Source organism: Prionailurus viverrinus, chromosome D4 (genome assembly GCF_022837055.1).
Source record: "Prionailurus viverrinus isolate Anna chromosome D4, UM_Priviv_1.0, whole genome shotgun sequence".
NCBI classification, from domain to species: domain Eukaryota; kingdom Metazoa; phylum Chordata; class Mammalia; order Carnivora; family Felidae; genus Prionailurus; species Prionailurus viverrinus.
In genome coordinates, this window is record NC_062573.1 from 29405171 (window position 1) to 29431486 (window position 26316).

The 26316-nt window shown below is 47.3% G+C and overlaps 1 protein-coding gene across 3 annotated transcripts in view; it reads left to right on the forward strand.

Annotated features, from left to right (window-relative positions):
• The window catches only part of PAX5 (paired box 5), a 195641-nt gene that overhangs the window by 100267 nt on the left and 69058 nt on the right, over positions 1 to 26316 (forward strand). For 2 of the 3 annotated variants that reach the window (XM_047829001.1, XM_047829003.1), the window contains exons 7-8: positions 2993 to 3049; positions 9058 to 9187. In XM_047829001.1, coding sequence (XP_047684957.1) covers positions 2993 to 3049; positions 9058 to 9187 — 187 coding nt within the window. The remainder of the gene's footprint in view (positions 1 to 2992; positions 3050 to 9057; positions 9188 to 26316) is intronic. The other variant, XM_047829002.1, reaches the window with a different exon arrangement.

The following is a 26316-nucleotide window of genomic DNA, read 5'->3' on the forward strand; positions in this document are numbered from 1 at the left end:
CACAGAAGGATTCTGTATACCCTTTTCCAGTCTTTCCCCGTGGTAACATCTTGGAAAGCTATAGTACAATATCACATCGGGATAGTGGTGTTGAGAGACTTAAGATACAGAACAGTACCCCCAACACGGGATTCCTCCTATTGCCCTCTTTGGCATTTTTCAAGCGTTTGTTTACACGTCTGGCCCCGAGGAATCAAAAAATGAGAATAAAAAGGACTGCCCTCAAGGCCTTGACACTCTTATCACCTACCTTGTGCCTTCTCACAACCTTGTGAGGAAGGTCATATATCCTCATGTAACACATGAGAAAAGGGACCGAGAACGTGCCTGGCCTAGTTCCACATAGCACGAACTTGGCCCATCTTCCTGGATCCAGGGCTGGTGGGCTTCCTAGGCCATATTCTTCCCCTGATGACTGCCAGGCGTCTGGATTCAGGGACCTGGGTAGAATGGGCGACGCCTTCACTGACCCATAGAATGTGGGCTAAGCCTGACCTCAGCCACATCAAGGTGAAACCCAATGCACACGGTGAGGACCACACCTGCGTGGAGCACAGACCCTGGGTGAGGCCTCAAAGGCAGAGCGGCCCTCAAAGGCAGAGGCAGACCAGTTCTGGTCCATCTCCCTCATTTGACAGCTGGAGTCACTGAGACCTAGAGTAGGGCTAGGGCGGGGTCTGCCTCAGGTCGAACGGGAGTCCAAGGCAGTGTCCGGTGTCCAGGCTCCCTGCCAGTTGGTCTGATCCACTATAATCAAGACAGAACTATTCCTTAACATATGTTGTGCAGGTGCAGTTTTTGTGTGCCCAGGTTTAAAAGTGTGGAACCTTTCTCCTCCATGCTTGCAGACTCAGAGCTCTCTCCCTAGCTGGAGGAGTGGAGTTCAGCCTGTAGGTGGGGCACTGTAGAGAGGAGGATGTCCCCCTGCAAGTGTGTGAGCTTTCTCCTCAGGGCTGGTAGTAAAGTCTTCTCTAATCCCAACTCCGCTTCTGGGGTAACGGGCCAGCACTGAGCTTGGAGCTGGCACACCCGGGCTCCCCTCTCTGAGCCCCATCCCTGTGTCTGCCTGCACCCCAGGATTCCCAAGGACGTAATGGGCCTGCAGGGACTTTGCAGGCTGGAAAGGGCCAGGCACACCGGAAGCCTTATGCTTCCTGTGTTTGGAACCTTGGAGTCCCTGAAGATGGAGAAGGAACAGACTTCAAGAGAGCAAATTCCTGGCCGTTTCCTCATCCTCTGGGGTGCTCTCATTATTCTGCAGGTGTTTGTTGGACAGCTGATGGGTGCTGGCAAGTGGGGTCATGACTCAAATACGTGCTATTTCGGGTTTTTGACTTTAATTATGGAGAATTTCAAAAGTAGACAAAATAGTCTAATTAACCTATAAGCATCCTGCCCCTGGATTCAACGATTCTCGACTCATGGCTAGACCTGTTCCATAGGTATCCCCACTTCTCCCCACACTCTGCTTTATTTTGTAACAGCTTTATTGAATTTGAATTTTTATATCATAAGATTCACTCAGTTGAAGTATACAAGTCAGCGATTTTTAGTAATTTATGGAGCTGTGTCACCAACACCAACAGCCCGGTTTTAGAACAACCCTGTCACTCCAAGGAGATCCCTTGTGTGCATTCATAATCAACCCCTGTTCTCGCGCCAGCTCTAGCTGACCCCTGCTCTGCTTTCTGTGGCTGTAGCTCTGTCAGTTCTGGACGTCCCACTTAGCATCTGGCGTCTATCACGTAGCATGCTTCTGAGGCTCACCTGTATCGTCGCATGCCTCAGAGCCTCGTTCCTTTTTACTGCTGAACAGTACTCCGCTGCATAGAGAGACCACATTTATCCATTGCGTACATAGACCACAGGGTAACTGCAGTGAACTCTCTTAGTTTTATTTCGAAGCAAACTCCAGACATCGTTTCACTTTATCTGCAAATGTTTTAGAATGACTTTAAAAGATGAGGCCTGGGGTGCCTGGGTGGCTCAGTCGGTGAAGTGTCCAACTTTGGCTCAGGTCATGATCTCATGGCTCGTGAGTACGAGCCCCATGTTTGGCTCTGTGCTGACAGCTCGGAGCCTGGAGCCTGCTTCAGATTCTGTGTCTCCCTCTCTCTCTGCCCCTCCCCTGCTCATGCTCTGTCTCTTTCTCTCTCTCTCAAAAATAAACATCAAAAAAAAAAAAAAAAAGAAAATAAATAATAAAAGATGAGGCCTTAACAAGCATAATAACCATGGCTCCATGATCACATCTAAAAAGTTAGCAAATCTGTAATGTCCTCAAATATTTCAAATACACAGTTTGTGTTTGCATTTACAATAGTTTCATAATATGTCATAATAATTCTTTCACAGCTGTATTTTTTACAGTTTATTTGTTGGAATCAGGGTCCACACTGCGACCTCCTGATACATGTCAAGTCTTCTCTAACCTATAGGATTCCCTCCATCACTCTTTTCTTGCCTTGGAATTCATCTGTTGAACAGGGCGCCCACACCTTGTCATGTGGCCGGTTATAGAGGCAAAGAGCATCGGCGGTGGCAGGGGGAGTGGAGATCACGTGCACGTCCTCAGGCAGCTGGGGAGGCAGAGGCCCGGGAAGGGAGACACCTGCCCCCAGGGCCGGGCTCCACCCCAGCTGCCTTAGGCATCCAGACCCCTCTGCCTCCTCAATCTCAGGTCATCGGGCCAGGCCCTGAGGACACACCTCCCCCACTCCAGCTTGTGCCCTCCTCTGGGAAGGTGTGTAGGTGGGCAGGTGTGTGGTCCCACAGGCTGGGAGCAGTTGGCCTGGCACTGGCCCAGCTGCCGAGGCCATCTGAAGCTCGGCAGCGAGCCTGGAGGAGCTCAGCAGGTGACGGGGAAGCCTCTCTGGCCGAGGTAGCCACCAGAGGTAGCCAGCCCTGCAGCCTTGTCCCCATGCCCTGCCCTTCTTCGTGCTGCCCTCCTTCTCACGTGTCTGTGTTTCTTCTCTCCTCCATGCTATGGCAGTGGTGCCCCGTGCTGATGAGACAATACTTGGTGCAGCCCCAGGCAGTCCTTTTCCAGGTAATTTCCTAGGGACCCGAATGACGCCCAGCACCCACGTTCCGGGAGCACGTGCCTCCTGGAGTCCCCTTTAGGATTCCTTATCCCTTGTGGTGCTTAGTTTCCAAAGTGCCGTCCCTGTCCTTATCCTTCAGATCCTCGTGCTCGCCCTGGCAGGCAGGCAGCAAGGGGTTCGACTGAAATCTCCTTTTATTAATGAGGACAAGGAGGCTCCGAGAGCTGGCCTGGCCTGCCTCAGGTCACACAGGTGAGAAAGAGGCAGCGCTGGGGGGAGAGCCCTGTGTTATTGCTCCTAGTTCACTGTTCTTTCTACCACAGGGTCAAAGGCTATGAGTGATACAGATAAACATGAGCTGAGGAAGTCCACTCCCCTCCCCGAACCTCAGTTTTTCCAGGTTGGGGAAGATGACCCTGAGTATCCGTCTGGCTCAGACATGGGAGTGTGTAAGACTTTCCATCATCTGGAGCACAGTGTCCGCTGTGAGGAGGGTGTGCATCCCTGGCGGGCTTGACCTTGAGCCCTCCCAAGAATCTGTGGCAGCAGGCAGAGAGTTTTATCCCAGTTGGTTGCCTTGGAGTGGACAGTCTGTGAATTGCCGACTTCGGTTCATTTATCTTTCTGGGTCATAGTCAAGGATGGCACCAGGGGGCCCTGGTGGGAAGGGAGCAGAAGCCCAAAATAATACTCTAAGAAAGAACCCTAAGAGCTCAGAGAAGTTGGAAATGTGGGACGCAGCTGTTGCCTTGTGACTGTCAGTGGTGGGGAGGAGAGCAGAGCTATGTTGCCAATGTAGGCGCACCAGCACACTTCCGCGCATGTGACTGCCCTTGTTCAGTCATCTTCAGCCCTTGGCTTCCCAAATAACTATGAGAAATAGAAGTAAATTGTCACTGTTCCCAGAGGCACCAAGAATGCCTTCTCTCTTCTCTTTTTCTCTCCTGATCTTCCTTTTTTTCTTTTTCTGTCATTCTTTCTACCACTCCCAGCCTCCATTTTCACAAAGGACTTGAGGTGTCCTGAAAAATAAACAATTACATGTATCTAAATTGGTAAGTTAAGGCTGAAAAGAAAGTTCAGAAATTATGTAGTGAAAAAGGGAAGATCATAACACCAGGTGCAAGCAATGATGTGGTTGTGGTGGTTTAACACTGAAATAGACTGAGCTTCCTGGCAGCCAATGCAAAAAGGGATATATAGTGGTTTCCAGTGTTCCTGTTGTTCAGCCACAGGCAGGTTAACCATTTTTCAGGAGAAAAAACTGGCTTCTGGGGTACTGAATTGCAGGAGGGATTGGCAAGGACTTTGAATATTCAGTGGCAGTGTCTTCGGAGGTTAACAATTTTTTTTTTGTATGGTGCTTCTATTTCCTCTAACAAATGTTGAATATGTGATATGTTATCACAGATGAGTGAAAGCACTTCCCCAGAGCGTTTAAGGGTGGACAAGGGCATTGTTTTCTGGTCACCTGACTTGATGAGGGGAGAGGTGGGAGGGGGGCAGGGGAAGGTTGACATATCACTTGGAGTTCTTGTTGAAACACTTCTCAGTTAATTTTGGAGTGTTGTGGTTGATGTCATGCTACTGGATCATATATTCACTCATTCATTCAAAAAGCACTTCAGGGGCTCTAGGGATGTTCCATGCTCTCAAGGCAACCTAGAAAGAGATAGACAAACAGCCATTAAACATGGCGAAAAGTGATCATGGAGGTTTGTGGAAAATGCCATCAAGTGTGGAAGCATAGACAAGGGAGTCATGATTTCATTGTAGCATGTGGGGCCCAGGAATGGCCTCACTGAGGAGGTGACATTTGAGCTGGGTCTTGTGGACAGTGTAGGAGTTCTGTAAGTGACTGAGTGAGACAAGTCCTCCGGGCAGAGGCAGGCTGTAGAGCAGCCACTGTAACAAAGAAGCAGGAGACTGGAGAGAGTGCAGCTTCCTTTCAAAATCATACCAGCTCAAAGGGACAGGCAGTGACGAGGACTTAGGGAAAAAGTCCACACCAACCTAAATGGCAGCATCCCCTGGCTCGTACAGGAGCAGGGTGAGCACTGTGAATCCCACCAAAGAGGAGAGACTAGGCAGGGGGCAAGACCTGCAAGGTGGTGGCGGTAGGAGGGACAGTTGGCAAAGGGCTGCTGAGGGCCGGTTTCTAAGTCCCCTGTCCCCAGAATCCCCACTCTTTAGGGACATTCACTTTACCTTCTGGCAGCCAGTGGTGGTTGGGAGACTGGATTTTGAGACCTCCTAGCACATGTGTAACACAAGTTAAAGATTTGGTGTCTTGGAAAGGTGATCCAAACTCAACTGTCAAAGTGACTGGGCAAACTTTTTGTAAAATGCTTTTTAGTTTATTTATTTTTGAGAGAGAGAAAAAGCCGGGGGGTGGGGTGGGCAGAAAGAGAGGGAGAGAGAGAATCCCAAGCAGGCTCTGCGATGTCAGAGCAGAGCCCGACGTGGGGCTCGAGCTCATGAACTGTGAGATCATGACCTGAGCCAAAACCAAGGGTCAGACGCTCAACCGACTGAGCCACCCTGGCGCCCAGTGACCGGGCAAACTCTGACAATGAATTTATGGACTAAAACAAAATCAAATAGCAAAAAGACCCTTCCAATGGGACATCAAAGAAATGAAGAAATATCCCTATTGGCCACCCTCTTGCAATTTTCTGAAACTCAGGTTGGGCTCTGCTTTCTTGGGGGAAATAAAGGCTCTCCCTTGCAGACCCAGCTGCCCAGCCTGGCATCTAGGAAGGGTAGGTCTGGCAGTGGGGTGGGGAGGGGCGCAGGGATGCTGACTCTTCATTGAGATTGCTGCCTGGACTGCCTAAAGGTCACTCATTCATTTGTTCATCCATGTGTTCACTGTGCAAACCCTTCGCAGGCGGATCCCAGCTGCACTACCTTTCCGTCTTTGCCTCTTCTAGTTTCACTTCCTTCAGCTATTGTCATGTGCCCTGTTTCAGACCACTCCTGTCCTCTTCCCTCTGAACCTTTCTTCAGCTCTTATCGGCCTTGAGGGTTCGGGACAGCTCAGACCCAGGCTGAATAAAGCCTGGGCAAGAACACTTTCCTGGCCGCTTCCTGCTCCATGGTCAATTAATGTCTCTGTGTTCCTGCTCCCCTTCGATAAAGCTTCTGGGGCCACATATCTTTTCCCTTGGGGTTTGTGGATGAAAGTCAAAGAGCATATCTGGGCTTCACATGCATCTTGTGCACAAGAAAGGCTCAATAAATACTGAACATTCATTATGCTCAGGCCTCCACCAGCGCCCTTGGTAACACAGAGAGGAAGGGGCCCTGTCCCCTACCCCAGGGTCCCGGGAACCCTAGAAGATACCATCTCAGAAGAGAGCCTTACAGAAGTGTTTTGACCTCCTGTCTTTGCTCATGGCGATACGCTGAAGGAGCTGTCCAGTGAGCTTTCCTTCCAAGGTCCTTTTTCAGCAAATGCCTAATGGCTAATGCCATGACCAAGTCTCCTTCTACGGGGAATGAAGTCTAGACAGTGACCTTTTCCCAACAGCTCCTTGCTGCATAGAATGAAGACTTTGCTGGTCCTGACCTAAAGCAAGAAAGATCTTTTCATCTCCGCTTCTATGTGAAACAAAGATTCATAAAACAGGGCTTCTTCTTTCTGTGTGTGGGAACCTTGGATATTTTTCTGTTCTAGTCCATTCTCATTTCGTTTTTTTTTTTTTAAACATTGGCACTAGCAAATTGATTTCACATCTGTTTTATAGGACAGGATTTACGGTATGGAAATCATTAGAGTAACTGTCAAGACTTTGGAGTCAGATCGATCCAGTTTGGAATCCTGGCTCTGGCACCTAGAAGCCGTGTGACTTTAGGCAATCTACTTCCTTTCTATAACAAGTCTCAGTTCGTCATCTGTAAAATGGGGATAACATAGAATCTGTTCCGTGGAGTTACTGTGAGGATTAAATGGAAGATTCAGGTAAAGCTCCTGACACAGAGCAATTGATCAATAAATGTGAGCTTTTGACGTGATTGTGAAGATTATGGTTCTTACTGCCCTGACACCTCATGGTGAGGCCAGTGGGGCAAAGGCAGGGCTCCTGCCTCCTAAGAAATGGTAGTTAGGAAGGGCTTCCTGGAGGAGGAGGCATTGGATCAGGGTGGCAGGATGACTAGGACCCACCCTGTGGTGAGCATCCCAGAACCACTTGTTTCCTCTTGAAGGGCAGGTTTGTTCCCAAGGATGTTTGACTGGACCTAGAGCTGACCACGTTAGATGCCTTTGCCTTTCCCATTTAGGTCTCCAATCCACCTGGAATTGATTTTTGTGTCTGGTATAAAGTAAAGATCCAATTTCTTTTTTCCCCCTTGTTTCTGAATGGATAACCAGTTACCCCCGCACTGTTTATTAGAGTCCATCCTTCCCTGCTGATTTGTACATCACCTCTCTCATATATCAAGGTTCCATCTATGCACAGATCAGTTTCTGGACTCGCTTCTGTTTCATTGATCTATTTATCTGTCCCTGTGCCAATCCTACCCTGTCTTAATTACTACAGCTTTATAGTGATATAGTCGGGGAGGCGTGTCCCTATCATGTCCTTCTCCTGTAGAAGCCTGTGCTCTTCTCTGCATGTTTCCGAATCAGCCTCTGCTGGAGATGATTGAGAGCCCCAGAGCTCTGGACAGAGCTGTCCTCGGTGAGACTCACGGCAGGGTGCTTGGGCCTGCACCCTCGTGGACTCACTGTTGCCCACCACCCCAGGCTGAGCTGCCCAGGAAGTACTTTCTAGTTCAGATGCAGAGAGAAGCACCAGGAATGTATCCGCGTCTGAGTCCCCTCTGCCTGCCACTTGCTCAGTGGCTCCCCTGGTTCCCTTCCCTGTGGCTCAGTCCTCAGCATCCTCCCCAAGGTGTCTGTGTCTCCTTTCAGAAGGCGGCTTCCTTCCCTGTCCCTGTCTGCCAAGGATGTAACCCTGGACAGACAAGGATGTGCCCTCCATTGCGATGCCAGCGTCCTGGAGGGAATTGCTCATGCCAAGAGTTTGGCATACACAACCAAATTCTTTGGCTTGGGCGTTTGCAGATATTTTCTGTACCCGAAACTAGGCCTGGGGGTTGCGTGGAAGGAAGAGACCTGGAACTCACACTTATAATTTGGTCTGTCTCTGAGTGGGAAGGCCCAGGTTGGCATCTTCTGGAGGCCATTTGACAGTGGCTAGGATGTCAAGGAAATGACTCATCACAAGCTCTGATTTCATGAAATGGCTTAAAGGAAGGAGCATGACCCTGGGCCAAGTGCCCATGGCTGCTGTGGACTTGGTAAATCAGATGTGTGCACCTCACAACTTGCAGCACATAGTTTACATGCTGCCGGAATTCAACACACTTACCAAACTGTGGTTCATTTGGTTTGATGTATTGGATTTTGAGTGAGAGTTTCTGGTGGACTACTCCCTGGACTGGGATTCTGCCCCATTGGCCATGAACAAAGCCCTCTTTGCCTTGGGCCTCAGTTTAGTCATCTGTGAATTGAGAGTTTGGCACGGATGAGGTCTCAAAGTCCTTTTAACCTTGTGTCTGTGATTCTGCATCTGTGGTTTAAGAGCATTGAAATCAGAAACTTTTCTTTCTATCCTCTTGGCAACAAGACTGTTATTTCCGCCTTGCATTTAGTTACTGATATGTACCTCCCTGTATTCAAGACATTGTCGGTGGCCCCTGGGGCTGGGCAAATGGAACCTGCAGGCCACAAGAAGCTAGGTTTGAATTCTTGTGAAGCTGCACCTGACTCCTGCCCACCTCCCTCTTCACCCGGGGAGAACTGTCGACTCTGGATACCTGTCTTGCTCTATTGAGCTGAATCTGCCTTCTCAACACTGGGGGGTTTGCGAGCCCCCCGTGGGCCCTGGCACTGGCCTGGGCTAGCCCAGAAAGGTGGCTGAAGCCCAGAATGTGGCGGTGGCGTTTGGCTGGGGTGCTTTGGAATCTTGATGCTGAGACATTTCTGTTTTGTTTCCTCTTTCAGACCACTGAGTACTCAGCTATGGCCTCGCTGGCTGGAGGGCTGGATGACATGAAGGCCAACCTGACCAGCCCCACTCCCACCGACATTGGGAGCAGCGTGCCCGGGCCACAGTCCTACCCCATTGTGACAGGTGAGGGCACCTGGGGTGGGGGAGAGAGAGAGAGACTGACAGAGGGAGACTGAGAGTGCCTGCATGGGTGGGGGGAAGAGTGGCTTGGTGCTTTTGGACTTGACGGGTCATTTTTGTTTTAGTAAGGTTCTGGGGCCCTGGAATCGGTCAGGCAGGATACTGCCGGGGCCCAGAGCTGCGGCTGTGAGAGCTACGGCTGTGATGAATCATGGCTGTATTTGCTCTGATAAAGCCAGCGGAGAGAGAGTGTCAAATGGGCTGTGGGCTGGGACAGGTGGCAAGAAAGGCCCATGACAAGAAGGGCCGTGGTGACTTCGGGATCTCCTGTGGATACAGCCAGGAGGTTCAGAGGTCTGGGATTTATCCCTCTCACAAGAAAGGCAACCCTGCTTGGTAGGACTTGAGAAGGAGCAGACTCCTGGCAGATTGGCATTGGTATTTCGGGTTTCCAGGCAGAGACTGAGTCAGGAAGGGTAAGAGGTTTAGGCTGAAGGTGCTTGGCATATGCAAAGTAGCTGCCTTTCTGGAAGGCCCAGGGCCAGCCTCTTTAGCCGTCAGTGTAAAGATTGAGTTTGGATCCTGGAGGCACATTGCTGGATTTGAACTTGCCATTGACTAACTGTGTAATCTTGGGTAAACGTATAAGGATTCTGGGCTATGTTTTTAAAAAAATCTCTACAGTGGGAATGGTGTTATTGTGAGGATTAATTCATTAATACATATAAAGTGTTTAGACTCTTATTTAGCACACGGCAAGCACCCAATACATGTTGCTGTTATTCCTCTCAGAGCCTTCTCGTGGTGGCCGGTCACATTGTTGGGTTTGCTGCTGCAGAAAAGGCTGGACCACAAGGGCTGAGTCAGGCAGACACCTCTTCCTGCTCCAGCAGCAGTGGGATAACATGAGGGGACAGACCCTGGAAGTTTGTCGGAGCTGGCAGGCAGGAAGCAGTCTCAGATACTATACAGACAGATAATAGGAGGCTCAAGGGGAGCACTTGGGCCAGAGCCTTGGGGTCCAGTGGGGGGTAGCAGGATGTCCCTGTAGGCTGGTAGGCAGGACACGGTAAAAAGTAACAGAGACAAGGGCTTCTTAGAAGTGCAGGCGGGCTATGGTTGTGTCGGGGTAGCTGGGGATTGTGCTCAGGTTTGAGTTTTAGGGGAGAGGGCTTGATGTCACATAGGTTCCGAGACAGAGAGAACCCAGCTCTGAGACCTGTGCTGATAGGTTGGCACTGAGGCTCGTGGGGCTCAGACAGAAGCAGTGGAGGCCCTGTTTGCAGATCTTGGCAAGCTTCTGGGGGCAGCTGAACCAGCACAGGTGGGGAGGTGTCAGCACTGGGACAGGGATAGAGGGTGGGGAGCCTCCGTTAGAGTGGGGCTTTACTAACAGCACAGATGTCCCATGAGGTCCTCTCCCCTGATGTCACAGAAGGTTTCAGTTGACCCAGGCAGTGGGTCTGGGTGCGGATTGGGTTTTCAGGTAAACCTTTGACCAAAGACTTGTTTGTACTCCAGACCCAAGTCAGAATCATGCTTGATCTTTTTTAAAAAAAAAAAAAAACAATTAATTTTGGAGATAATTCTAGTCTCTGACCCATTGTTTCTACTTGTGTTGCTTTTCACTTTCATCTTTCCTAAAAACACATGAAATTACCTGCTGTAGAATTTTAAAAGCACTCAGGTAGTGGATGGCTACTTTGGAAGAAATATTTTCTGCCTTGTTCTACAGAAAGTAGAGATAGTGAGCTCTTTTGCATGCCCTTCCAGAAAGGTGTGTTTTCCTGGGTGTTCATTGCTGAAGGGATATTTCTCTGGAGGACCACATAGGGCTATGAAAGAAAGATACGCAGTGGCAGATGAAGGCTGTAGGGGAAAGTCAGGGTTACATTAAATGAAGAGCTCTTACTGTATCTAGGACCACATCGTGATCATGTGCAATTCTGAGCTATTTTACTTTATTAAAATTCTGTAAAATTTAGTTTATTTTTAAAAAGTTTACCCATGTCTTTATTTTGCTTGATTTCGCATAACGGTATGCTTGATGTTGAAATATTGGAAGTATTCTAATTATAAATATAATCATTAGCTTTTTTTGTGAGTAAACAATAGCTAGCTAGAAAAATAATAGAAGAGTCCTTTAACAATAGTACCAAAAAAACCAATGCTGAGGAAAAATTCACTTTAAACTCCACCAAGGGACATAAAAGAATAAATGGAGAGATATAACTTGTTCTTGGGGAGGAAGACTCAATATCATAAAGTTGTCAGTTTCTTCTAAGTAATCTACTAATTCAAAGGAATCCCAATCAAAATAGCAACAGAATTTTTTGGGGGGAACATGTCAAAATGATACCAAATACTGCAAAAATAAGCATTGAAGCATAGCTAAAAAATTCTGAAATAGGGAAATGAGCAAAAGTTGTAGCCTATTTAAAAACATTATGATAAAGCAGCAGCACTTAAAACTATTTTTTGTTTTTTTAAGTTCATTTATTTACTTACTTATTTATCTAAGTAATCTCTACACCCAGTGTGGGGCTTGAACTCACGACCCCAAGATCATGAATCATTTGCTTTCGCGACTAAGCCAGCCAAACACCCCTAAAACTATCAGTAATGAAACTGAAGTTATGGACACATATAATGGCCTAGAGAGTCCTTAAATAGATCCAAATAGGTATGGGTATTTATAAATGTAATATTTCAAATAGGTAGAGAAAAAGATAAATCGTTCAGTTAATGGTGTTGGGACAACTAGGCTTGTTGGATACATACCTCACTTTTTATATCAAAATAAATTCCTAGTTGATCTACACTTTCAATGTAAAAAATGAAACCATAATAAACTAGAAAAAAAATGAGGGATACTTTTTTAGAATCTTAGAGCAGGGAAGGCCTTTTAAAATCTGTTCCAAATATAAAAGACAAAGAAAACTGGTCTAAATGACTGTTAAAAATGTAAGTCTTTTGTCTGTATGTAAAAACATTCAAAAGACAACAAAATTAGGGGAAAAAAGTGGAACACCGATGACAAAAGCTAATTTTCTTAATACGTAAAGGGCTTTTAGAAATGAATAAGAAAAAAATCAGTAGGAAAAACAGGTCAAGACTGGATAAATTTATTGGAAAAAATACAGATGTCCAACAGCACATGAAAAGGTACATACCTGACTCATAGTTTTAAAACTGCAAATTAAAAGTCATGAGACACTTTAAAAAGTCAATTAGCTTACCGAAGATTGAAATGTTTCTGGAGGGCAAGTGTTGGAGAAGGTATGAGAAACAAATATTTTCATCCACTGTTACAAATCAGTGTAACCTGTTTTGGAAGGAAATTTGGCAATATCTATCAAAAATGTAAGTGCACCTACCTACCCTCTAACCCAGAACTTTCATAATCAAATCACAGATATATTCATGAATGTACAGTGATACCTTTATCTGTATAATAATTATGGAATTATTTATAACAGCAAACAAATGGCCACAAGGCAGTGTCTGTCAATAGGAGCTGGTTAAATAAATTATGGCTCCTTCATAACACAAAATACTATGTAAACCAATTAAACCAATTAAAAATAATTAAGTAGAGCTGTCTGTGCTAAAATGAATAAAGGTCCAAGATAAATTTTTTTAATTTTTTTTAATGTTTTATTTATTTTTGAGACAGGGTGAGACAGAGTATGAAAGGGGGAGGGTCAGAGAGAGTGGGAGACAGAATCTGAAGCAGGCTCCAGGCTCCGAGCTGTGAGCACAGAGCCCGACGTGGGGCTCGAACTCATGGACCGTGAGATCATGACCTGAGCCGAAGTCGGCCGCTTAACCGACTGAGCCGCCCAGGCGCCCCTCCAAGATAAATTTTTAAATAAATAAGCAATTTGTATGATACTATGTTAAGTATGATCCCATTGGTGTGAAAAAATACAAAGGACATACACACAGGGGCAGAGGCATACACAGGCAGGTCAGAGGCTTGTGTAATGAGGATTCTTTAGAAGATCTCCAGCTCTTCTCCTGCTTTATGGGGCATTGTGTTGTTGGGGTTCTCTTCCCAGTCCCACCTAGCATCCCCTTGGGATAGCAAGTATTTTTTTTTCATTTTATTTATTTGAGAGAGAGAGAGAGTATGCACGCATGAGCTGAGGAGAGAGGCAGAGGGAGAGAGAAAGAGAATCCCCAGCGGGCTCCACAGTACCTGACGCAGGGCTCAATCCCACAACCTTGGGGATCATGACCTGAGCCAATATCAAGAGTCGGGCACTCAACTGACTCTGCCACCCGGGCGCCCTGGGATAGCAAATATTAACAATGCCCCTTTACTCTCCGGAAATTAAGATCACATCTGACTTCAAGTTAAATCAAAATAAAGCCTTAATCATGAGATATAGGAAGAATGAAAGCGAAATTGTTTATAATGAAATACTATGCACTTTGATAAGCAAATACCCTGCGTGTTTGAACTGCAAGAAATAATGAAGTAGTTCGGGGCTTGCCCCATGCACAGAATCACTATGAATGCCACGGCCCTGAACGCAGACTTAGGGACTCCTATTTACTCATACTGCGAGCCTGATTTTATGAATTAGGTGAGGAACTCTTGGCAAAATTCCAAGTAAAATAAGATATGAGCTTTTCTCGGTTTACACAGTAGTTGCATTCCTAGAAAATTCAGTGTATATTACGACCATGGAGATTGCAAGTTCACATTTATATGTAAATGAAGTTCAGTGCTAGACTCAAATAATTATAAACAGATTTTTCACCTGTCCTGTTTGGCAGGACATGACAGAATGCAAGATGAAAGGAAACGTCGCTGTGGGAACTCTTCCTCTGCAAGGCAGGGATGCCTCTCAATTATAGAAAAGCCCCCACAAGTTTTCAGAGCACCCTCTAGGGGGCAGTTGCTGACCCTACTGAGAAGTGTTAGAACACCTTGAAGGAATGCCTCCAGGAGCTGTTAGGATGGCAGTAATTTTATTCCCTTGTGTTCATGGATGTGTTGACACAGTTCTGAACTCTTCAGGGAGACCTTGAGTCTTCCGGCCCCACGCCTTACCTTCTCCCCTCCCCACAAAGCCCAGAGCGTAGTTGGCGCTCAGTTGGGCTGTGAGCCAGCCCAGGACTCTAGCTGGGCAGTGCCAGCCTGGAGTGCGGGGCCGGGGGAGGAGGTGGCCTCCGTCCTGCTCCATCTCAGCCCTTACACTCCATGCTGTGCAGGGAAGGTCTCATTAGAGAATGAGTCGATTTCTCTCCATCGTTTATATGCCACATTAAATATTAACTTAAACTCCTGCTCTACCAGCCCGGGCCGCGGTTCAGAAGCGGCTCACCATTTGCAAACCAGTGACATGGCCAGCTTGCTCCTGCATCATCAGCAGTTTGGGGCCATCCTGATTGGGACTAATTCTCGGCAGGTGTGTCCTTGGGCCACAGGCCTGCCCATGGGGCAGCCACTGTGCCTACCTGCCAGGGAGGACAGCGGCTGGGGTGCCAGGCCCCCTGCTCACCCCCCTACTGGTAAAGGGCCTGGCAGTCTTGCCCTCCACTGTGCCCCCCTGACCCTTGCCTGAAAGAACAAAGGAATGGGGCCAGCCTGTGTCCTTGCTGGCCTCTTCCCCTGAGGACTATCTTTTTGCATCAGCAGTTAGAATGGAGGGAGGAGACTGAGGGAGGCTTCTCATCAAATAAGTTTGGGCAACACTGGCGTGGTGGATACCTGTCGGGGTATGAGGCTCCCCCTGGGCACTGTCCCCTCTAAGTAAAAGACACCACTAGTGGGGCAGCAGATAGGCGCCTACAAGGACAGACAGAATGCCACCAAGTCCCCAGGACCACCGGCTCTGATTTGCTGTGCCCCCAGGTTCAATGTTTGGAGCCTCAATATCCCAAACCTGGAAGCCCAAGAAAGTCCACCCTCTTCTGCCTTTTTCATCTGAGCAACAGCTGAGGGTTGGAGGAAAGAGCACTAGATTAAGAGTCAGAGGAATGGGCATAAGCCTGGACTTTCCCCCCTTAATTGTCCTGTCCTTCGGCAAATAGATTGTCCTCTTGAGCCTCAGTTTTCCAATCAATGAAAAGGGGATGGCAGTTCCTGCCCTGCATGCCTCTTTTGGCTGTTGCAAGGATATAATGAGGCAGTGGGGGGAGAGAGTTTGAGAGCCACCACGGGGGCATCTGAGTGTGTGTGGGGAGGTGAGGGAGAAGGTAATCTGGCGGGTCTAGGATCCAGTGTTGGCACTTCCCAGCCTCTCTCAGGACAAATATCGCGACCGCAGATGGGCAGGGTGGGAGTGTTGTGCCGTCCAGCTGCTCACCCGACAGCTCAGCTTGGGAGACCTAGGTCCAGAGAGGGGAGATGCCCTGCTCAGGGCCACATCCAGTGAGTTAGAGCTGTAACTAGGGCTCGCCCAGGGCCCTGACCTTTGTGGCCTGCTGCTGTTATGTGATGGGATGGACAAAAAACAAAACACAACAAACAAACAAAATCCCAGTTTAAAGTTCCAGAGGGCGCCTCTTCTAGCATGTAATTGAGAATGTCAGCAGGAAAGCCAGACTGCTTAGCTTGAAGCCCAGTGTCACCGTGTTCTAGCTGGTTGACCTTGGGCAGGTTACCTGCCTCCATGCCCAAGTTCTCCATCTATAAATGAGGCCCAAACAGAACTCACTGTAGGCTTCCTGTGAGGATAACACGAATGGTCCATGCGGAACCTTAGCACAGTGCTTGGCACGAGTAAACGCTCAACAAATGGTAGTTATTAGTATGTTTCGGAGCTCTTGTACCAAGATGTCTGGCCAGCACCAAGCCACTCTGAATGGCCATTTGTTCATCTTTCCATGGGGAACACTTCTTAGATCTGTTTTTTATGAGCCTTTGAGGCTCAACTAGGCTCAACTAAGTATCTCTTCCTTCAGAGTGAAATCATAATAAATAACAAAAACTAAAATATGAGAAATTCCTTATGTATTCAGTTTGCCAAAGGTGCTTCAAAAAAATATAATTAAAGCTACAGTACAGCATAACATCTTAGAACAAAAGGCTCAGCCATGGAGCTTTCCTCGGAATCCTGTGGAAGATGCTGGGATGCCAAAGTTGTGTGCGCAGGAAAAGAGTGTAATGTGAATAGTTACTGTTCACTGGACTCACTCTGTGCCCAGCTGGGAGAACGATGGTGATCTTGGTGGACAGTCCCTGCCCTCACTGGGCTTGCTTGCTGGGAAAAGCTGGACAATTCACAGCAAACAGAGGGGGGAAAAATGTGCAGTTTCATTTCGTAATGGCATGTGCTTTAAAGAAACTAGCTGGTTGAAGAGATGGTTGGTGAGTGGGGCAGGGGGTGGAGCACAGCCTCTCTAACGGGTAGCATTTGATCTGAGATCCCAGTGATGAGAGGCTTTGGGAAGGTTTGGGGGCAAGGTATTCCTAACAAGATACAGCCTCGGTAAATGCCTTTTAGCTGTAAAATGAACGAGTGAATGAGATGTGGAAAGGAGGAGGCCATTTCTTGGTTCTTTCTCTGCTGTTAGTTGGGTTCAGCCCATAATCAGGCTTTGGGGACTCTTGCAGTCAGTGGAAATGAACTTCAGAGGTTGAGTAGCCCATCCCTTCAACCCCCGCCCCCCGAGGATCTGTTCTACATCAGGGATTGGTCACCTCTGGTGATGATGATTTCGCTACCTCAAAGGCAAAGAATCTTCAAACAGTACGTACCTGCAGCTGTTCTCCACTGAAAGTGATTTCCATTCCCGTTAGCAACCCAGGCCCGAAGTGTCTCCAAAGTCCAGATGGACATCCATGGTATGAACTCGTAGACCCAGCCACTGCCCAGCACCTCCCTCAACTGGCGTTCTATGTACCCACTGTGAAGCCCAAAGATTGTTTGGTCCGCATAGTGTCTTTTGAACTTAAAAAAAAAAACAACTTAGACTAACATTTTAAAGATTGGAGGAGAACAACCCAAATGTCCATCAGTAGGGAACTGTTTAAGTAAAGAGTAGCTTATCCATACAATGGAACGTGTGCAGCTATAGGAAAGAATGAGGAAGCTCTCTATGTCCTGATAGGGAAGGAGCTTTGAGATACATTATTCATGAGAAAAGCAAGACTACTGTGTACAGAATGCTACCTTTTGTGTAAAGAACAGAGGGACAATGGGAATGCATTTGTATTTGTGCACACGTGCATAAAGAAACCCTGGAAGGATACTCAGGAACTTAATAACCGTGTTTAGGCAGAAGCCGTGAACTGGATGTGGGAAGAGGACTTTTTTACTGAATACCATTTACGTTTTTAATTTTTCAAATGTTGTCAATATATGACTATCAAAACGTTAAATTAAAAGTGCCTTGGGGTGCCTGGCTGGCTCAGTCGGTTAAGTGTCCCACTTAGGCTCAGGTCATGATCTTATGGTCCATGGGTTCAAGCCCTGAGTCAGGCTCTGTGCTGACAGGTCAGAGCCTGGAGCCTGCTTCGGATTCTGTGTCTCCCTCTCTCTGCCCCTCCACCACTCACACTCTGTCTCTGTCTCTTTCTCTCTCTCTCAAAAATAAACTTTGAAAAAAATTGTTAAAAGCACCTTAAAATCAGGAGATTTAACATAAAGATTAAAATGTCTAACCTTTTTTTAAAAAGTTGAAAAACTTGAGGCACCTGGGTGGCTCACTTGGTTAAACGTCTGACTTCAGCTCAAGTCATGATCTCGCGGTCCATGAGTTCGAGTCCCGTGTCGGGCTCTGTGCTGACAGCTCAGAGCCTGGAGCCTGCTTCAGATTCTGTGGCTTCCTCTCTCTCTGTCCCTTCCCTGCTTGTGCTCCGTCTCTATCTTTCAAAAATAAGTAAACGTTCAAAAAAATTTTTTAATTGAAAAACTTGTCCACTTTCGGTCCACATCCCCATACTACTACACTCAGTATAGCGGAGAAGTGGCTCCCCCTACACGTGAGTCTTCTGTTTGCCCCAGATTCCCGGACAGCTCACTAATTTACCATGTTTGTAGCCCCTGTGAATTTACAAGTTCTTGACTTTGCTCCAGCCCCATCCTTCCTTGTCTCCTCTTGCTCCTACTTCTGTCCAACAGAAAACCCTTCTGTCAAGTCAGAAAGGGCTGGCCACAGGTGTCCAACTGGCCTTGCCTGTTTCCAACTCCAGGTCTTAGGTCAGGCTGTTCTGCCCGCCTGGAATGGCTTTCCCCAAATATCAGCTCAGTGTGTAACCCATGCAGTGGGGAAGGCCTGGAGGACTGAGTGCAAAGGTCCCGAGAATGTGCAACAACATGGAATTTCATCCCAGTGCAGTGATGTCACACTCTCTCCAAACGAGATGTTGTGTTTCAGGGGAGCGCGACCCAGAGAGAAAACTCAGCATCTGAGACTGGAACCTTCCCCGTAGATACAAGGCTATTTGCATTCCAGAAAGATTCAAGGCGAATACGATTGGGGATTGCTAAATAGACTTAGAGTTGTAGATTCTATAGAAACCTGGAATTTTGGAATGTTTGTGTTTAAAAGGATACTCAGAGGTTCAGAGAAGCTGAAGCTCTGATCATTTTAAAGCCAAAATGAAATTCAAGCATCTCTGTAATTAAAATGCACATCAAAGGAAAATATGATTTGCTTTCAGGTTAGCATAGTGTTCCTAAGAACTATTTGTTGAATAAATGAATTAATATTTGTGGAAAGTGCAGTGTCAATTAAAAAAAATAATTTCAGCAGAAAGGACTCTGGTTGTTTCTGACCTTGTATTTCGTAGGATAAAAATAAACAAAGCTGGATGGCCGTCCTGGTAATGCACTCATAGATTTTTACACTTGCGAGCAGCTTGGAAGCCGACCTTTCCAAATAGCCTTCGAGCAGGTCTCTGGGCCTCCGGCTTCCCAGCCCACCCTGCTGTGATCCATCTTCCTAAAATAGCGATTTCATTAGCTTGTTCTCCTGGTCAGAGATCTCCACCGCCTTGCCATTATCTGCAGGAGAAAGCATACCAGACTGTAGTGCCTGGCAATTTGCAGATTACTGCCATTCATTATTCACTCACTCACTTATCTCTTCACCAAAACCAACTCCTCCTTCCTGTCAGACTGTAGCCTAGCCTGAGTCATGAGGGTTATAGAGTCCCTGCCCTCAACATGCTTACAGTCTGATGGGGGAGGCAAAGGCGGTTGCACGTACAAAGCAAAACAAAACCAACAAGAAAAACAAGGGAGATCCCATGGGAGAAGCCATGCTATGTGAGGGCACTGAAGAGGGAATGATGGCCTGTCCCTGACTGTGGGCTTTGGGGACATTTTGTGGAGAAGGCCATGTCTAGGCTGTTCTGGGAGAGCCAAGCACTCCAGGCTTCTGTTTTCTGTTCTGAAGCTTGGCTTGTTCTCTTGCAATCCCCCTTTCCTAATTCCTTTTTAGTCACAACACAACACGTGCCCATGGTACAATAAAGCCAAATGGCGTGAAAGTGTGTATAGCTTCATATGACCATATCCCCTCACCCCATTCCTAACCTCTTCTGCTGATGCCATCAGAGTTGATGGTTTGGTATATGTTCTTCCAGAAGCTTTTCTATATATATATATAAATTATATAAATTTATATATATTTATATATATATGTATATATGTATATAAATATATATATATATAAATTATATATATGTAGCTTATTTCCTACAAATGGGTTTTTACTCCTCATACTGTTGTTCAATTTTTGAAAATTGTATTTCACGTTTTATGGATACCCAACATGTCGATAGGGACAGAACTTCTATCCTCTCTAATGTTCTTAACTTTTCTCAAGCAATACAAGCTAGAGAATCCATATTCTCAGGGCTAGGGAGGGGGAATCCCTCTCAGTATTCAATACTGGGGCTTCAGACAGAGAAGGATAGCGTCCAGGGAGGAGGGCAGGCAGGGTACCTTGTTCCCCAGCGCTGTTGGCTTACGACAGCCGACCTGGGGCCTGGCTGCTACCTCCCCTGTGCTCAGGGCTGTAGGGGGAGAGGCGTGGTTGCTGGGAATACATCAGGGAAAGCCACAGGGAAGCAAGCTTTAGTTGAGTGCAAAGAAGAACTTTTAATAGTTAGAGCTCTCTGAAACTGGAATAGGCTGCCTCAGGAGATAATAACAATGATAGCTAATGTTTATTGAGCATTTGTTATGTGCTTTGGTTCATTTCATCCCTTATTCTGTGGAACACAGGTACTATTTTTGTCCCAACTAACAGCTAAAGAAACTGCCTGAATTCACACACCAGTAAGTAACAAAGCTGGTTTTCTCCTTACTTCTGTACGGTATGGTTCCTGTAGGTAGTAAGCTCCACGTCATCAGAGGTATCCAAGCAGAGCTCTCTCACATTTAACGGCAGCACAGTTAAACTAGCAGCCACTGGGGTCTGCAGAAGCTGATCACACTGCACAATCTCTCATATAGACTCTGAAGCCAGACTGCCTATCTTTGGATCCCAGCTCTGCCACTTATGAAGTGGTGACCTCAGGTGCTCAATTGTTTGCGTCTGTGTGTGCCTCAGTTTCCTCATCTATAAAATGGGGATAGAAACTCATTATATGGATAAAATGAGTTGATATTTCAAAGGCACACACACAAAAACCCTGGCTTGGAGCACAATAAATGCTGTGTAAGTATTGATTTTAAATTAAAAAAAAAATTAATGTTTACTTATTTTTGAGAGAGAGAGAGAAAGGGGCAGAGAGAGAGAGAGAGAGGGAGACACAGAATCTGAAGCAGGCTCCAGGCTCTGTCAGCACAGTGCCCGATATGGGGCTCAAACCCATGAACCGCAAGATCATGACCTGAGCTGAAGTCGAACACTTAACTGAGCCACCCAGGCGCCCCTAATTTTTGATTAAAAATAAGATAAAATAAAATTTTGGAGCTCAGGAAAGGAGCCGGAGCCAGAGAGCCTAGGGATCCGCCATGACAAGAGGATGGTGGAAGACCTTACTAAGGGTGGCATGTGTCCCGCATTGAGCAGGCCTGATGGCTCCCTCTTCTGGATATTCCATTGGTCTCCTCTGTTAGTTTTTACTTGCTGCTGTAACTACCACAAGCTTGGGGCTTAAACCAACATAAATTTATTTTCTTACCATTCTGGGGGGGCAAGAGTCTTAGCATCAAGGAACTGCATTACCTTCTGGAGGCTCTAGGGGAGAATCTTTTTTTTTTTTCTTTTTTCTTTTTTAACCTTTTCCAGCTTTTTCTAGAGGTTGCCTGCATTCCTTGGCTCATGGCCCCTTACCCCATTTTCAAAACCAGCAGGGTAGCATCTTTTTTCCCCTTTGACCTCTGCTCCTGCTGTCACCTCTTCTCGCTGTGACTCCGACCTTTCTACCTCTCTGTATAGAGACCCTTGGTGATTACATTGAGCCCACCTGGAAAATCCAGGCTCTCCTCCACGTCTCAAAACCCTTGATTTAATCACCCCTGCGAAGTTTCTTTTGCTTCGTAAGGTAACATAGTCACAGGTTCTAGAGATTAGGATGTAGGCATATTTGGTGGAGGGGGAGATGTCCATCATACCTACCCTTACCTCCCCTGAGCTCACTATAAAGGTCTCCTTGAAGACTCCACGTCCCTTCATACCTGGCCTGACCCATCATCTGGGAGGGAATCAGGTACCTCTTTTGCTCTGTTTCTGTCTGACCTGTCCCCACCATGTCTGTAAGCACTGCTGGTCCTCACTCTGTCTCCTCCATCTGACCCACTGTTGTGACAATCGTGCCTTCCCCAGGTGCCCAGGGCCAAGAGACTGGAATTTTGGTCCTGGATGGGCCCTTGGAGATCATCTAGTGCAACTTCCTGGGTGAGCAGATAGGAACACTGGGGACTGAGAACTCAGGGTCTCCAAAGTGAGACAGCTCTGGAATCCATATCCCTTGACTCCTTTTCTACCTAGTGCTTCTCCTCCGTGCCAGACTTAGCCTTCGTCCTTCCAGAATGCAATTGTTTCCCTTTCCTCTCCTTGTTTCTCAGCCTGCCTGGTCACTGCCATCTGTCTACTTCATCTGTGAAGCTGTCCAATGGAACCCTTTATCCAGGCTTATCTATTTACTACCATCCAACTCAGCCATGCCTGGTCTCACTCGAAGCCTTTTGCTTCTGCTGGTTCCTCTGGCTTAGAATGCTTGTCATTTGCTCAGAGGTAGTAGTAATGTGCTGTGAAGGATGAGCACTGGGTTGGCTTGGAGTCAGGGTCACAGATCTTCATCCCAGCTCTGCCATGCTCCTTGGTGACTTTGGGAACATCCTTCACCTGTCTGAGTCTCAGTTTTCACATCTGCCGATGGGAATTATAATCTGGGCTCATCCCTTCTTGCAGCACTGTGGTGAAGTGCACACGAACTATAAGCTGTAAGGATCTGTGCCCTTTCTTAGGACTTCATGGAGCCCGTGCCACCTTGACTGCGCCAGGTGCTCAGGTCCTGTCTCCTGTCAAGAAGGAAAATGTGAGTTGATGCAGGGCTTTGCCTGTAAAAGGCTTTCATGACACCTACTGAGGAACCGAGGAGTTAGCAGGCCTGCTGGCAGTCTTTGCCTGTACGCCTTCAGGGAGTGTCTGCAGGGAGTAGTCCCCAGGTGCCACCTTCTCCAAGAAGTCCTCTTGTTTACCCCACAGTCAGAGTGATGTCCACCTCACCTGGCCTCTGGGGACCAGCCCACCTGTTATAATGTTGTGCCTTGATTTATCACTCTTTGTTACCAGCCTAACTTTCTCCTTAGACTTTGAGGTTCTGAATGATATCTGCCTTCCCCGGAACAGCCTAGCATGGAACTTGAACATAGTAGGTACTCAGGAAGTATTTGTTGAATAGATGGACGGATGGATGAACAAATGAGTTGTCTACGTGATTGATTGTTACTAATTGCCCCAAACTCCACTCTCCTAGGTTATTACCAAGGTTATCAACCCCCTAGATTATTATTATTCACACACTAGAATCACTTTGATAGGCATAAGGCACATTTGAATGTAATGTATTATCGCGATTATTATTTTTCTTTTTTTTTTTTTTTAATTTTTTTTTTCAACATTTATTTATTTTTGGGACAGAGAGAGACAGAGCATGAACGGGGGAGGGGCAGAGAGAGAGGGAGACACAGAATCGGAAACAGGCTCCAGGCTCTGAGCCATCAGCCCAGAGCCTGATGCGGGGCTCGAACTCACAGACCGTGAGATCGTGACCTGGCTGAAGTCGGACGCTTAACCGACTGCGCCACCCAGGCGCCCCAATTTTTCTTCAAATGTATAAACTTCTTGTCTGCCACCTTCCCCCCTGATCCCCCCCCCCGCAGTATTCACAGCCCAGAAAAAAATCTGTCTCTAATTTATCTCAATTAGTTCTTATTTTCATTAACTAAGAGGCTGTAGAAGTTCTACTCCCACCCTAGGTCTTCTATACATGTTTGGTAAGGCTGGTTTGGGCATGGATCCTTAACAGGCACCTGTTGTCTGTCCAACTTGCCCATCCAGAGATATGTTTACCTTTCCGAACCCACTGCTTCCTTTTGTCAGTGTCTTTTAACTCAGGTCTGCGAAGGTGTCACAAGCACACCTCAAGGGAAGGGTGGTCAGATAGTCTCTTCTGGGGAGTGGGTGTGTAGGGTGGGGTCACGTGAGGGTAAGGGCCTTTTCCCCAGAGCTCATCTCTGGGGAGGCCAGAGTCACCAGCAGGGGTGATGATACTTGTCTCCCACTCACCAGGCACCAGAAATCATTCTGAGCACTTGACGTACGTTAACTTGTCTAGTCTGCGTAACTACCCCATGAAAGAGGTATTACCCTCATTTTACTACTGCAAAAACTGAGGCACAGGGCACAGAAGTTTGCTTAGTGTTGCACAGCTCCTAAGTGGTGAAGCCAGGTTTCAAATGCACGTCGTCACGTTCCAGCAGCCACACATTTGACCACTGTGCCACACCAGTTCTCACCAACCTGGTGCTGGTGGCTAGCAGAGCTCTGAGTCAGGCAGAGCCTCATCTGGAGAACAGACCACAAACAAGATCAATGGGTGGATCGGGGCCACATGTGGGGGTCATGTCTGACGTGTCTCTTTCCCGGTTGGCCTGGTAGGATTACAGTATCTTTTATAACCAGCAGTGTCAATCTGTATAGTTGGTCAAAAGGTGTTGCCCAAAAGAAGACCATAGCTGGCACAAATAGCCATCTGTGCCAATAAGGGGGTAGGTTACAAAAAAAAAAAAAAACACCTGTGGTTTTATTATTATCTCTAAATCTCTTTTGTACTAATGAGACTGATGGAGTAAAAGATTCCCATAGAATCCAGCCTGGAGCCACAGAGCCCAGGGTCTGGCTCCCTGTCCCCCTCGGGTCCTGCAGCCCATTTTAGCTGGGCCCTTCCCCAGGCTCACTAAGCCTGATCTATGCTGGTCTAGACTGCCTAGAACTTGCCCAGCAACTGCCCAGCTTCTCCGTGGGCCGAGCACACCTCTGGTAGGGACTGGCCCAGCCCATGCCCCCCCCCCCCCCCACCCACCCCGGAGGAATCCCTTCTTTGACCTTTGTAATTATTCCTGTTCAATCTTCCTTCATGTTTTTTTCCTCCCCCCACCACCCCTTTCGAGGTGCTCAACTCCTGCACTCTCTCCAGTGTATTAAGGATGTGAGTGAAATTGATGACTGGGATGTCTCAGGTCTTTATGATGATGAATGACTTTCACTGCCAAAGCTTTTATTGTCTGTGATTTGGGAAGAAGGGGGAACTGATATATCAAGGCTGCCTGTCACACCATTTAATACAGTTATAAATCCTGACGTCACTAACTGGTGGTCAGGAGCTGGAGAATTCCACTGGCCACCGCTTTGCCGAGCCTTTATGGATTTTTCCCCTTGCCTTTCTTTGCTTGACTGTCACAATTGTGTTTTGGGAGGGGGGATGGGAACAGCTGGATGATGCCTTTAAATATCCCAGGGGCAACCTGGGCCAGAGAGGAAAGTGGGAGTCCTCTCCACCCTAAAGGAAGGAGGAGATGGCAGGGCTTTGATTCTAAGGTGGGCAAATTCTAAAAGTATGCTAATACCTTCCTGCATTACTGCAAAGGGTGTATCACCCTTTATAGTTTACCGAGTGATTTTACATCTGCTATTTTTCAGGTCTTACTCCTATCCTTGGGAGGGTGGAAGGGAGAGGCTTGATCCCCATGTTACAGAAGACGAAACTGAGGCTCAGTAAGGCAAAGTGGCTTGGCCAGGTTGCAGATGCAGAGGGCAACTCCCTGGGTGAAGCAACAGGACACAGCCGCTAGGCACTCTGAGCAGAGAGTCAGAGAGCCCTGGACTCACCCCTGTCCAGCTGCTGATCTCGGGACGGTTCCTTCTATTTTCTTTTTTTTTTTAATAAAAAAAAATTTTTTAATGTGTATTTATTATTGAGAGACAGAGAGAGACAGAGCATGAATCGGGGAGGGGCAGAGAGACGAGGAGACACAGAGTCTGAAGCAGGCTCCAGGCTCCGAGCTGTCAGCACAGAGCTCAACGCGGGGCTCGAACCCACAAATCGCGACCTGAGCCAAAGTTGGACGCTTAACCAACTGAGCCACCCAGGCATCCCGGTCCCTTCTATTTTCTGAGCTTCAATTTCCTCACGTAAAAATGAGAACAACACTTTCCTCGTAGGGCTGTTATGAGAATTAAGTGAGATAATGCATGTAAGTGCTCAATAAATGTTTTTTAAAGGTAAAACTACAATAGGAGAAGAATGTGGTAGGTGTTGCAGGAGCAAGAGGATGGCTGCCTCTGCCTCCCTGAGGTTGTGCGGGGAGGTGGCCAAGGAAGGCTTCCCATAGGAGGTGAAACTTGAGTTGATTGGAACAAGCAGGGATTAGCCAGGCTGCGAGGGCAGGAAGGAAAAGCATACCAGGCAGAGAGAACGTGATAAACGCAAAAACGACATCGGAAGTGCAACTGCTCCAGGAGGTGGTGAGACGTGCCGCTGGCCGTGGGGCAGGGGTGGGACCAGGGAGGCTACCAGTGACCTGGGGTCATAACCTCCAGATGCCAGGGGGCCTCGGAGGGCTTTAAGTCGGGAGTAGCATCTTCAAAGAAATCTCTCTGGGGTCTTGACAGAGGGCGGACAAAATGAGGACAAGTCTGAGCAAGAAAGC